Source organism: Bombina bombina, chromosome 3, assembly GCF_027579735.1.
Source record: "Bombina bombina isolate aBomBom1 chromosome 3, aBomBom1.pri, whole genome shotgun sequence".
In the NCBI taxonomy this organism is placed as follows: domain Eukaryota; kingdom Metazoa; phylum Chordata; class Amphibia; order Anura; family Bombinatoridae; genus Bombina; species Bombina bombina.
The window spans coordinates 35712016-35726920 of record NC_069501.1 but is presented as its reverse complement, the minus strand read 5'-3'; the positions used below and the strand labels follow the sequence as shown (position 1 = coordinate 35726920).

The 14905-nt window shown below is 42.4% G+C and overlaps 1 protein-coding gene across 2 annotated transcripts in view; it reads right to left on the bottom strand.

The window, feature by feature from the left end:
- Positions 1–14905, bottom strand: part of LOC128652821 (phospholipase A1 member A) — a 190215-nt gene that overhangs the window by 38006 nt on the left and 137304 nt on the right. For both annotated transcript variants that reach the window (XM_053705779.1, XM_053705778.1), the window contains exons 7-9: positions 7033–7200; positions 3813–3905; positions 2465–2573 (exon numbers count right to left, since the gene is read on the bottom strand). In XM_053705779.1, the coding sequence (XP_053561754.1) occupies positions 2465–2573; positions 3813–3905; positions 7033–7200 (370 nt within the window). The remainder of the gene's footprint in view (positions 1–2464; positions 2574–3812; positions 3906–7032; positions 7201–14905) is intronic.

The following is a 14905-nucleotide window of genomic DNA, read 5'->3' as shown; positions in this document are numbered from 1 at the left end:
GTAAGGCCTGCAGTTGCTGCCAAGAAGTTTCCATGGCAGCAGCTGCAGCTGGCGACGGCCCCGAGGTTTCAGGAGCGCCACGAGGGGCTTGCTGCATAAGAAATGTGGGAGAGGAAATGGGAACGCTAGGGGCATGCTGTGACCTGGTAATGGGCTCCAGGACAGCATGCTTGCCAGCCACCTGGGCCTCAGTTAATGGGAGTGGAACCTGGGGGACCCCTAGAGCACCTGGGGCATCAGGGAGGGAGCTGAAATCCATAAGGGGTGACTGGGGCCCAGTCCCCTCCTGACATTAAGTTTAGCTGCTAGAAGGGGGGCTGCCCAGGGCTAGCTGGAGGGGTAGGGGATACCACATCTTCAATCTCAGATGCACCGCTTCCTCTCACAGATCCCCGCATGCCCGCCACCTCACGCACGACCTCACGATACCGCTTAGGTGGCACAGACTTTCTCCTGGAACGAATAGCCAATAGAATAAGAGCTACTGACATTCTATTGGCTATTCAAATCAGCCAATAGAATGTCAGTAGCTCTTATTCTATTGGCTATTCAAATCAGCCAATAGAATGTCAGTAGCTCTCATCCGATTGGCTGATTTGAATTTGAAGGCTCAAATCAGCCAATAGGAATTCAAGGGACGCCATTTTTAATCGCGTACCTTGAATTCCTATTCAGTGTACGGCGGCGATCGTATGAAGAGGATCCTCCACGCTCCATGGCTCTGCGGTCTTCAGTTCCAGCGTCGCCGATCTTCAGTTCCAGCATCGCCGGTCTTCAGTTCCAGAGTGGACGGTCTTCAGCTCCGCGGTCATCGGTCTTCAACTGCTCCGCTCCACGCCAGCTGGTTCCTGGAAAAAGAAGAGGTCGCCGCTTGGAAGAAGACTTCACCGCCTGGAACAGGACCTTCTCCGCTGGTTTTCAGGACAGGTATGGAGCACTTGGGTGTTAGACTTAGGTTTTTTTTAAGGGGGGATCGGGTGGGTTTTAGAGTAGGGGTGTGTGGGTGGTGGGTTGTTCTTTTTTTTTACAGGTAAAAGAGCCGATTACTTTGGGGCAATGCCCTGCAAAAGGCTCTTTAAAGGGCTGGTAATAGAGCTGATTACTTTGGGGCAATGCCCCGCAAAAGGCCCTTTTAAGGGCTATTTGTAATTTAGTTTAGGGTAGGGAAATTTTATTATTTTGGGGGGCTTTTTTATTTTATTAGGGGGCTTAGATTAGGTGTAATTAGATTAAAATTCTTGTAATTTTTTTTATTTTTTGTAATTTAGTGGGGGTTTTTTTGTAATATAGTTTAGTTTATTTAATTGTATTTTAGTTTAGATAATTGTAGTTTATTTAATTAATTTATTGATAGTGTAGTGTTAGGTGTAATGGTAACTTAGGTAAGGATTTATTTTACAAGTAATTTTGTAATTATTTTAACTAGGTAGCTATTAAATAGTTATTAACTATTTAATAGCTATTGTACCTAGTTAAAATAAATACAAAGTTACCTGTAAAATAAATATAAACTCTAAAATAGCTACAATGTAATTATTAATTATATTGTAGCTATTTTAGGGTTTATTTTATAGGTAAGTATTTAGTTTTAAATAGGAATAATTTAGTTAATAATATTAATATTATTTAGATTTATTTAAATAATAATTAAGTTAGGGGGTGTTAGGGTTAGACTTAGGTTTGGGGGGTAATATAGTTAATATAGGTGGCGGCAGTGTAGGGGGTTCAGATTAGGGGTTAATATAGTTAATATAGGTGGCGGCGGTGTAGGGGGCTCAGATTAGGGGGTAATACATTTAATGTAGGTGGCGGCGGGGTCCAGAAGCGGTGGTTTAGGGGTTAAACACTTTATTAGGGATTGCGGTGGGGGATTGCGGTTGACAGGTAGATAGACATTGTGCATGCGTTAGGTGTTAGGTTTTATTTTGCAGGTATTTTAGGGAGTTACGGGGCTCCAATACTCAGCGTAAGGCTTGCTACGCCAGCATTTTGTGGCGAGGTGAAAATGGAGTAAGATTTCTCCATTTTCACCACGTAAGTCCTTACGCTGTATATTGGATACCAAACTGCGCGGGTTTTGTATGTTAGCCTATGGGTAGAAAAACTACGGGTGAAGGCAGAAATATACGAGCGTAACTTCTATGTTACGCCGTATATGTGATACCAAACCCGCGCAAAATGTGGCGTCGCCGGCTTCTGCGGGCGATGCTGCATATCGGATGGGGCCCCAGGTGAGTGTGCATTTATACATCTTTTGCAGTGAAATACACTGTCAAAAACTAACTTCACTAGACGTGCCCTCTTGTGCGCTTGTCCGCTCTCTATCTTTTCATATATACATATATAAACATATGTTGCAGTAAAGTCAGATATTGGGTAATCCTATTGGGTAATTTATTAAAAGTAATAAAATAGAGAATGGTAGGACAAGCAATTCCCAAGCAAATAAATAGGGCACACTCACATGTTGATACTTGTCCTGGTGCTGTACGTGTCGCTCCTCAGCTGTATATTAATATTAGTGCTGATGTTCTTGGATTCAGTCAAAGTAAACTCTAGTAGGACATGATGAGCTGCACAGAGGGAAAAAGAAGGTTTATCAATTTTATAAGACCCAAATCATCTCTGAATTCCTAAATAGGATACAAAAAACACATTTGAAGTCCTTCAGCAAGAAAATGAGACCCTTAATCATCCCTAAACCCCTCACATAGGATACAGAAACCACTAGATATGCTTCAGCAAGCAAATGAGACCCTAAATCATCCCTGAACCCTTCACATAGGTTACAGAAACCCCTAGATATGGTTCAGGAAGCCAATTAGACCGTAAATCATCCCTGCACCCTTCACACAGGATAGAGAAACCACAAAATATCCTTTAGCAAGCAAATGAGACCCTAAATCAGCCCTGAACCCCTCACATAGGTTACATAAGCCACTAGATATGCTTCAGGAAGCAATGAGACCCTAAATTATCCCTGAACCCCTCACATAGGTTACAGAAACCACTAGATATCCTTCAGCAAGCAAATGAGATCCCAAATCATTCCTGAAAACCTCAAACAGGATACATAAACCACTTGATATCCTTCAGCAAGCAAATTAGACCCACAATTACCCCTGAACCCCTCACACAAGATACAGAAACCACTTGATATTTTTCAACAAGCAACTGAGAGTCAAAATCACTGAACCCCTCACACATGCTACAAAAAAACATTTGATATCCTTCAGCAACAAATGAGACCTCAAATAACCTCTAAACCCCTCACACGTGATACAGAAACCACTTGGTACCCATCAGAAAGTAAACGAGACCCCAAATCATCTCTGAACCCCTCACGCAGGATACAGAAACCACTTGATACTCTTCAGAAAGTAAACGAGACCCCAAATAATCTGTGAACCCCTTATATATGATACAGAAACTACTTTATTCCTTCTATAAGGAAATGAGACCTAGAAACATCTCTGAATCCTATGCACAGGATCTAGAAACAATCTTAAATCCTTTCACAAGCAAATGCAAGTTTATTACAGCAACAGGTTGCCCTGTAGAGGCAGTGATATTAATTCAGTCCAAACATCAGCGTATAAAACAAATCACTGCTGTTGTATCAATCACACACCCCCTTTGTCTGCTTGTTGTATATAAAACACAAACTTGTGCAAATAAAATAGACATTTTACATTGATGAAGAGTAAAGAAATGTAATTGAATTAAGTTAACCAGAGCAAAGGCACTCACTGTTTAGATCTGCATAATTATGTGCACACCAGAGGGTTTGAGACTGGTTAGTCTTTACTCACCACAATATGGATTCCTTGGAGTAGTCATCATAAAAAGCCGAGCTTCACTTAGCAAGGTGTTGTTCCCAGAGGTTAATGCTATTTGTTCCTGCCCTGCAGAGAAGGGTGACAATGTTAAGTGCTGTAGGGTAAAGTCTTTATTTCAGTATTGCTGAATAATATCAAGCTGCAAATCTGCCATGACCTCTGCACAACAAACCTTTCAGTTTATAAGTACAAAAACAGCAGCACAATCTTCTTATAGGGACTAAACAACTTTTTAATTTACTTATAAATTTGCTTTGTTCTCTTGGTATCCCTTGATGAAGAGCAAATCTAGGTAAACTGATAGGAGCTCAGGGGTGTGCTCGTGTCTCTAATTATGCACTACTGAGAGCTAGCTAATGACTGGTGGCTATACACATATGTCTTTTGTCATTGGCTTACCAGATGTGTTAATCTAGCTCCCAGTAGGGCATTGCTGCTTTTAAGCTTATTGTATGTATTTAACTCTTTTGCAGCAGTTTAGGTATATGCAAGCAACAGTGCAATAACAAATGAGAGCATACATACTTTATTTAGTGTGGGCTAAATGCCTGTATTCTGCTTGGTGGTGCCACACACAAAAACCCTTGGAGGGTCAGATGTAACCTGTGGAACAGCCCTGAGTGTCTAGATAATTTTATTATACACCATTGCTTGAAATTACCCAGCTAAAGGGGGTGGTGAGGTGAAGTCAGCATCTGTGGCAATGCACTATCGATTCTGAGCTGAGCACATCTGATGATTGTTGTCTATATACATATGCTTCCCTTTATTGACTCAGTGGATGTGTTCAGCTCTCTAACAGTAGAGCAGTGCCAGATTGATGTCTTTGAGAGGAATTGCTGAGAGAGGAGTAGCTGGAAGAGGAACAGATGAGAAAGGAGTGGCTGAGAGAGGAATGTCTGGGAGAGGAGTGGCTGGGAGAGGAATGGCTGGGGAGAGGAATGGCTGGGAGAGGAATGACTGGGAGAGGAGTGGCTATGAGAGGAATGGCTGGGAGAGGAATGGCTGAAAGAGGAGTGGCTGAAAGAGGAATAGCTGGGAGAGGAATGGCTGGGAAAGGAATGTCTGAGAGAAGAATGTCTGAGAGAAGAATGGCTGGGAGAGGAGTGGCTGGGAGAGGAATGGCTTAGAGAGGAATGGCTGAGAGATGAGTGGCTGAGAGTGGAATGGTTGGGAGAGGAGTGGTTGAGAGAGGAGTGACTGGAAGATGAATACCTGGGAGAGGAATGGCTGGGAATGAAATGACAGAGAGGAATGGCTGGGAGAGGAGTGGCAGGGAGAGGAATGGCTTAGAAAGAGTAGCTGAGAGAGGAGTGACTGGAAGAGGAATAGCTGGGAGAGGAGTGGCTGGGAGAGTAATAGCTGAGAGAGTAGCAGCTGAGAAGTGGCGCGGAGAGGAATAGCTGAGAGTGGAGCGGCTGAGATGGGAGTGGCTGGGAGAAGAGTGGCTGGGAGTGGAGTGGCTGGGAGAAGAATGGCTGGGAGAGGAGTGGCTGGGAGAGTAATGGCTAGAAGAGGAATAGCTGGGAGAGGAATGGCTGGGAGAGGAGTGGCTGGGAGAGGAATGTCTGGGTGAGGAATGTTTGGGAGATGAATGTCTGGGAGAGGAATAGCTGGGAGAGGAATGTCTGGGAGAGGAATGTCTGGGAGAGGAATAGCTGGGAGAGGAATAGCTGGGAGAGGAGTGGCTGGGAGAGGAATGGCTAGGAGTGTAATGGCTAGAAGAGGAATGGCTGGGAGAGGAATAGCTGGGAGAGGAATAGCTGGGAGAGGAATAGCTGGGAGAGGAATGTCTGGGAGAGGAATGTCTGGGAGAGGAATGTCTGGGAGAGGAATGTCTGGGAGAGGAATAGCTGGGAGAGGAGTGGCTGGGAGAGGAATGGCTGGGAATGAAATGACAGAGAGGAATGGCTGGGAGAGGAGTGGCAGGGAGAGGAATGGCTTAGAAAGAGTGGCTGAGAGAGGAGTGACTGGAAGAGGAATAGCTGGGAGAGGAGTGGCTGGGAGAGTAATAGCTGAGAGAGTAGCAGCTGAGAAGTGGCGCGGAGAGGAATAGCTGAGAGTGGAGCGGCTGAGATGGGAGTGGCTGGGAGAAGAGTGGCTGGGAGTGGAGTGGCTGGGAGAAGAATGGCTGGGAGAGGAGTGGCTGGGAGAGTAATGGCTAGAAGAGGAATAGCTGGGAGAGGAATGGCTTGGAGAGGAGTGGCTGGGAGAGGAGTGGCTGGGAGAGGAATGTTTGGGAGATGAATGTCTGGGAGAGGAATAGCTGGGAGAGGAATAGCTGGGAGAGGAATAGCTGGGAGAGGAATAGCTGGGAGAGGAGTGGCTGGGAGAGGAATGGCTAGGAGTGTAATGGCTAGAAGAGGAATGGCTGGGAGAGGAATAGCTGGGAGAGGAATAGCTGGGAGAGGAATAGCTGGGAGAGGAATGTCTGGGAGAGGAATGTCTGGGAGAGGAATGTCTGGGAGAGGAATAGCTGGGAGAGGAGTGGCTGGGAGAGGAATGGCTGGGAATGAAATGACAGAGAGGAATGGCTGGGAGAGGAGTGGCAGGGAGAGGAATGGCTTAGAAAGAGTGGCTGAGAGAGGAGTGACTGGAAGAGGAATAGCTGGGAGAGGAGTGGCTGGGAGAGTAATAGCTGAGAGAGTAGCAGCTGAGAAGTGGCGCGGAGAGTAATAGCTGAGAGTGGAGCGGCTGAGATGGGAGTGGCTGGGAGAAGAGTGGCTGGGAGTGGAGTGGCTGGGAGAAGAATGGCTGGGAGAGGAGTGGCTGGGAGAGTAATGGCTAGAAGAGGAATAGCTGGGAGAGGAATGGCTGGGAGAGGAGTGGCTGGGAGAGGAATGTCTGGGAGAGGAATGTTTGGGAGATGAATGTCTGGGAGAGGAATAGCTGGGAGAGGAATGTCTGGGAGAGGAATGTCTGGGAGAGGAATAGCTGGGAGAGGAATAGCTGGGAGAGGAGTGGCTGGGAGAGGAATGGCTAGGAGTGTAATGGCTAGAAGAGGAATGGCTGGGAGAGGAATAGCTGGGAGAGGAATAGCTGGGAGAGGAATGTCTGGGAGAGGAATGTCTGGGAGAGGAATAGCTGGGAGAGGAGTGGCTGGGAGAGGAATGGAAAAAGACATACAAAGCATTTCACATAGCTCTTCTAATATATACCACCTGTGGGCGTATACAAGGTAAGGAGTTTTCACCTATCAGTGGACAGGACGGCAGCAGAGAGTTGGTGCAGGTCACACACTCGCCGGTGTGGAACTTGTCATAGCTGGGGCAGGGATATCCTATGTACGAGCAGAGGCCCAGGACAGCATTGATGTATATGCTAACAGATCTCATGTGATCACAGATCATGTATTTATACACTGCAAGAGAAAACAAACAGGCAGCTCAAATATGGAGGTTTCAGCTGAGTTTATCTTTAAACAGATATTAAACCATAAATACAGTAACTGTTAGATAAGTTGTATTTAAAGGTACATGAAACCCAATTTTTTTCTTTCCTGATTCAGATAAAGAATATATTAAAAAAGTTTCCACTTTACTTCTATTATTAAATTTGCACTGTTCTTATGTTATTCTTTGTTGAAGAGATATGTAGGTAGGCAGCATGCACATGTGTTTAGCACTACATGACCAGAGATAATGCTGCCATTTAGTGCTCTCACTAATGTATTACATTGTTGCAAAACTGCTGCCAAATACTGTAGTGCTGCAGACACGTGCACACTCCTGAACATACCTTCATGTTTTTTAACAAAGGATACGAAAATTAAGAAAATGTGTTAATAGAAGTACATTGGAAAGCTGTTAAAAATTGTATGATCTGTCTGAATCATGAAAGAAACATTTTGGGTTCTATGTCACTTTAAAGCAAAGATTTACCTGAGAATAGTATACAGATGAATTATTATTTAATTTATGTTAGTTGTTTAAACATTATATAGATGTAAGTTTATAGGTTTAGTTTCTATACAGTAATGAGTGCCTCCATGTTGGAACCTAGGTGTTACCCTTATCTATCTTAAACAAAACAGGCAATAAAAGACTATGCAAACAAGGCTATGCGGAATAAAGGATTATTAGAGTAGCTAAGAAGCCTTACTGTATTGTATTTGTTGTCTCTAGTAGGGTTAACAAGTATCTAGTATTAACCAGGGCAGTCCACTATGTCAGCAGTCTGTCCAGTAAAATCTTTACAAAAATACTGAACACTAAAACGGCCATGTTTTTAGTCCCCTGAATGTCAGCTACATTGTATAGGCATCTTGTGCCTCTGTGCTATATAAATATGGCTCACAAAGAAGTGACAAATTGCTGGTATTGTTCTTTATGTCACTGGCAGTCAGGGAGGATAAATAAATTACTGTCTTATGTGTTACCACCAGAAGTCATGGGGTAGGGGTGTTAAACATTGCTGTGTGAGTTATGTGTAGCTGCTGATAACCATGAGAATGTAAAGCACTGCTGTTTGTTATACCGGACATAAAGGGAAGTTAAATAATTATTGTGTGTGTGTTACTGACATCAAACAACCTGAAAAAGCAGATTTGTGTGTTACTGGCAGCACATGACATCATCAGTTGTGTGATGGGGGGTCTGGGCAGTGGCCATGATAGGTCTCAACACTAGAGGTTGCTTGAATGTCGCTCATAATCTGCTGATTGTGTCTAGAATACAATATCATCCATAGCAGAAGATATCAGATATAGCTTTAGGAATGTTTGCAGAATTGGAAGATACCAATCTTATTGTGTCCTTGATATGGGGCCCTAACCTGGGCCATTGGAACCTTTGGCAGTGGCCTTGATGTAAGTCCTTAACACCCCTTCCACAGATATTTGGGTAGAGCAGTCAGCACCATACTGCTATTATACTGTTAAGATTACTGTAGCTTTTACTGTATCTTTGCACTAACCTTGTCTCATCATTACATGTTAGAAGTGCTGCAGCTTTAAGCTCAGCTCACCACACCCTCTGGGTGTGTCTGGGTCTCTGTGACATCATCAGAAGCCATGTTAGTTTTACTGATGAACCTATTAGTGAAGAAGCCATGTGGTTGTAGCTGAATCTAAAGTTCCTGCTGCAGAGTCTTCATGATATGTGCAAGAGACATCAGACACAAGGTAACAGCACACAACTGAATGTTCTAATCCTGACTACACAGAGAACATAACATATACCACTGTCTATGTAAACATATCACATCAGTGGAACTTTACTGAAAAAGGAGAATGTCGCTGTGTTCCTGCAAGAGTTTACTCTGCACATTGGAAACATTTCCAGTTTCCTAAAAGACATGGGGGCCTACTTATCAAGCCGTCAACTGCATTCGCCGGCACCAATACGCTCGCCTGACATCGCCTAACTTCGCTGCCGCGGACCTGAATACGTTCTCTATATTTAACAAAAAAGCTGTCAAAAAGCCGTGCACCAAGTACGGGCGATGAGCAGCGGACTGTTGTTAACTAACAGTCATCGATCTCGCTGCTATTCGGCTTTCTCACAGCTTTATTTGTATACTGTCACTAAGCACCCACACTATACTAAACTGTTTAACCCCTATCCCGCTGCTCCCGGACCCCACTGCAACTAAATAAAGTTATTAACCGCTAAACGGCCACTCCTGGAGCCCACCGCAGCTCTAATAAACTTATTAACCCCTATTCCTCCGCTCCCGGAGCCCACCGCCACTCTAATAAATTTATTAACTCCTATTCCTTCACTCCCATAGCCCATCGCCACCTACATTATACTTATTAACCCCTAATCTGCCGCCTCCTACACCGCCACCACCTACATAAAGTTATTAACCCCTATCGTGCTGCTCTCGGAGCCCACCGCAACTAAATTAACATATTAACCTCTAAACCTAACAACCTGCTAACTTTATATTAAATATTAACTCATCCCTATCTTATAATAAATTTAAACTTACCTTTAGATTTAAATTAAACTATATTAAACTATTAATTAACCTATTCTAACTATTATAATAAAATTACATTAAACTATATTAAATTAATAATTAACCTACCCTATTATAATAAAATTACATCAAACTATATTAAAAGAAAAGTTAATCTAACCTAACTTTTATACAAAAATTACAATAAACTACAAATTAAATTAACAATATTATATAGTTAAACACCTAACCCTACTCAAATAATTTAAATCTACACTAAAAAATTACAAAGTTACAAAAAACAAAGTTACAAAAAATAACAAACACTAAGGCCTAGATTTGGAGTTTGGCGTTAGCCGTGAAAACCAGCGTTAGAGGCTCCTAACGCTGGTTTTAGGCTACCGACGGTATTTGGAGTCACTCAAAATAGGGTCTAACGCTCACTTTTCATCCGCGACTTTTCCATACCGCAGATCCCCTTACGTAAATTGCGTATCCTATCTTTTCAATGGGATCTTTCTAACTCCGGTATTTAGAGTCGTTTCTGAAATGAGCGTTAGACATCTAACGACAAAACTCCAGCCGCAGAAAAAAAGTCAGTAGTTAAGAGCTTTCTGGGCTAACGCCGGTTTATAAAGCTCTTAACTACTGTACTCTAAAGTACACTAACACCCATAAACTACCTATGTACCCCTAAACCGAGGTCCCCCCACATCACCGACACTCGAATAATTTTTTTTAACCCCTAATCTGCCGACCGCCACCTACGTTATCCTTATGTACCCCTAATCTGCTGCCCCTAACACCGCCGACCCCTGAATTATATTTATTAACCCCTAATCTGCCCCCCACAACGTCGCCTCCACCTACCTACACTTATTAACCCCTAATCTGTCGACTGCAAAGCACCGCCACCTACGTTATCCTTATGTACCCCTAATCTGCTGCCCCTAACACCGCCGACCCCTATATTATATTTATTAACCCCTAATCTGCCCCCCACAACGTCGCAGCCAGCTACCTACAATAATTAACCCCTAATCTGCCGACCGCAAAGCGCTGCCACCTACGTTATCCTTATGTACCCCTAATCTGCTGCCCCTAACACCGCCGACCCCTGTATTATATTTATTAACCCCTAATCTGCCCCCCACAACGTCGCCTCCACCTGCCTACACTTATTAACCCCTAATCTGCCGACCGGAGCTCACCGCTATTCTAATAAATGTATTAACCCCTAAAGCTAAGTCTAACCCTAACACTAACACCCCCCTAAGTTAAATATAATTTACATCTAACGAAATTAATTAACTCTTATTAAATAAATTATTCCTATTTAAAGATAAATACTTACCTGTAAAATAAATCCTAATATAGCTACAATATAAATTATAATTATATTATAGCTATTTTAGGATTTATATTTATTTTACAGGTAACTTTGTATTTATTTTAACCAGGTACAATAGCTATTAAATAGTTAAGAACTATTTAATAGCTAAAATAGTTAAAATAATTACAAATTTACCTGTAAAATAAATCCTAACCTAAGTTACAATTAAACCTAACACTACACTATCAATAAATTAATTAAATAAACTACCTACAATTACCTACAATTAACCTAACACTACACTATCAATAAATTAATTAAATACAATTCCTACAAATAAATACAATTAAATAAACTAGCTAAAGTACAAAAAATAAAAAAGAACTAAGTTACAAAAAATAAAAAAATATTTACAAACATAAGAAAAATATTACAACAATTTTAAACTATTTACACCTACTCTAAGCCCCCTAATAAAATAACAAAGCCCCCCAAAATAAAAAAATGCCCTACCCTATTCTAAATTACAAAAGTTCAAAGCTCTTTTACCTTACCAGCCCTGAACAGGGCCCTTTGCGGGGCATGCCCCAAAGAATTCAGCTCTTTTGCCTGTAAAAAAAAACATACAATACCCCCCCCAACATTACAACCCACCACCCACATACCCCTAATCTAACCCAAACCCCCCTTAAATAAACCTAACACTAAGCCCCTGAAGATCTTCCTACCTTATCTTCACCCTGCCAGGTTCACCGATCCGTCCTGAAGAGCTCCTTCGATGTCCTGATCCAAGCCCAAGCGGGGGGCTGAAGAGGTCCATGATCCGGCTGAAGTCTTCATCCCAGCGGGAGCTGAAGAGGTCCATGATCCGGCTGAAGTCTTCATCCAAGCGGGAGCTGAAGAGGTCCATGATCCGGATGAAGTCTTCTATCAACGGCATCTTCAATCTTATTTCTTCCGGATCCATCTTGCAGACCTCCGACGCGGAACATCCTCTTCTCCCGACGCCTACTAGCCGAATGACGGTTCCTTTAAGGGACGTCATCCAAGATGGCGTCCCTCGAATTCCGATTGGCTGATAGGATTCTATCAGCCAATCGGAATTAAGGTAGGAATATTCTGATTGGCTGATGGAATCAGCCAATCAGAATCAAGTTCAATCCGATTAGCTGATCCAATCAGCCAATCAAATTGAGCTCGCATTCTATTGGCTGATCGGAACAGCCAATAGAATGCGAGCTCAATCTGATTGGCTGATTGGATCAGCCAATCGGATTGAACTTGATTCTGATTGGCTGATTCCATCAGCCAATCAGAATATTCCTACCTTAATTCCGATTGGCTGATAGAATCCTATCAGCCAATCGGAATTCGAGGGACGCCATCTTGGATGACGTCCCTTAAAGGAACCGTCATTCGGCTAGTAGGCGTCGGGAGAAGAGGATGTTCCGCGTCGGAGGTCTGCAAGATGGATCCGGAAGAAAGCAGATTGAAGATGCCGTTGATAGAAGACTTCATCCGGATCATGGACCTCTTCAGCTCCCGCTTGGATAAAGACTTCAGCCGGATCATGGACCTCTTCAGCTCCCGCTTGGATGAAGACTTCAGCCGGATCATGGACCTCTTCAGCCCCCCGCTTGGGCTTGGATCAGGACATCAGAGGAGCTCTTCAGGACGGATCGGTGAACCTGGCAGGGTGAAGATAAGGTAGGAAGATCTTCAGGGGCTTAGTGTTAGGTTTATTTAAGGGGGGTTTGGGTTAGATTAGGGGTATGTGGGTGGTGGGTTGTAATGTTGGGGGGGTATTGTATGTTTTTTTTACAGGCAAAAGAGCTGAATTCTTTGGGGCATGCCCCGCAAAGGGCCCTGTTCAGGGCTGGTAAGGTAAAAGAGCTTTGAACTTTTGTAATTTAGAATAGGGTAGGGCATTTTTTTATTTTGGGGGGCTTTGTTATTTTATTAGGGGGCTTAGAGTAGGTGTAATTAGTTTAAAATTGTTGTAATATTTTTCTTATGTTTGTAAATATTTTTTTATTTTTTGTAACTTAGTTCTTTTTTATTTTTTGTACTTTAGCTAGTTTATTTAATTGTATTTATTTGTAGGAATTGTATTTAATTAATTTATTGATAGTGTAGTGTTAGGTTAATTGTAGGTAATTGTAGGTAGTTTATTTAATTAATTTATTGATAGTGTAGTGTTAGGTTTAATTGTAACTTAGGTTAGGATTTATTTTACAGGTAAATTTGTAATTATTTTAACTATTTTAGCTATTAAATAGTTCTTAACTATTTAATAGCTATTGTACCTGGTTAAAATAAATACAAAGTTACCTGTAAAATAAATATAAATCCTAAAATAGCTATAATATAATTATAATTTATATTGTAGCTATATTAGGATTTATTTTACAGGTAAGTATTTATCTTTAAATAGGAATAATTTATTTAATAAGAGTTAATTAATTTCATTAGATGTAAATTATATTTAACTTAGGGGGGTGTTAGTGTTAGGGTTAGACTTAGCTTTAGGGGTTAATACATTTATTAGAATAGCGGTGAGCTCCAGTCGGCAGATTAGGGGTTAATAATTGAAGTTAGGTGTCGGCGATGTTAGGGAGGGCAGATTAGGGGTTAATACTATTTATTATAGGGTTAGTGAGGCGGATTAGGGGTTAATAACTTTATTATAGTAGCGCTCAGGTCCGGTCGGCAGATTAGTGGTTAATAAGTGTAGGCAGGTGGAGGCGACGTTGTGGGGGGCAGATTAGGGGTTAATAAATATAATATAGGGGTCGGCGATGTTAGGGCAGCAGATTAGGGGTACATAGGGATAATGTAAGTAGCGGCGGTTTACGGAGCGGCAGATTTGGGGTTAATAATAATATGCAGGGGTCAGCGATAGCGGGGGCGGCAGATCAGGGGTTAATAAGTTTATGGTTAGGGGTGTTTAGACTCGGGGTACATGTTAGAGTGTTAGGTGCAGACGTAGGAAGTGTTACCGCATAGCAAACAATGGGCTGCGTTAGGAGCTGAACGCGGCTTTTTTGCAGGTGTTAGTTTTTTTTTCAGCTCAAACAGCTCCATTGTTTCCTATGGGGGAATCGTGCACGAGCACGTTTTTGAGGCTGGCCGCTTGTGTAAGCAACTCTGGTATCGAGAGTTGAAGCCGCGTTAAAAATGCTCTACGCTCCTTTTTTGGAGCCTAACGCAGCCTTTATGTGGACTCTCAATACCAGAGTTATTTTTATGGTGCGGCCAGAAAAAAGCCGGCGTTAGTTTTTCGGGTCGTTACCGACAAAACTCCAAATCTAGCCGTAAGTTAAACAAAAAAATAAACACTAAGTTACAAAAAATAAAAAATAAATTATCAAAGCTTTAAACTAATTACACCTAATCTAAGGGCCCTATGAAAATAAAAAAAGCTCCTCCAAAATAAAAAAAACCCTAGCCTACAATAGACTACAAATAGCCCTTGAAATGGCCTTTTGCGGGGCATTGCCCCAAAGTAAATTCCAAATACCCCCCAACAGTAAAACCCACCACCCACAAAAAAAGCTAATAAAGAAAAATCTAAGCTCCCCATTGCCCTGAAAAGGGCATTTGTATGGGTATTGCCCTTAAAAGGGCATTTAGCTCTATTGCAGCCCAAGACCTAATCTAAAACTAAAACCCACTCAATAAACCCTTAAAAAATCCTAACACTAACCCCAGAACATTTACTTACAGTTTTGAAGATCCGACATCCATCCTCCAAGAAGCCGGGAGAAGTCCAAGCCCACAGAAGTCTTCACCCAGACGGCATCTTCTATCTTCATCCATCCGGCGTGGG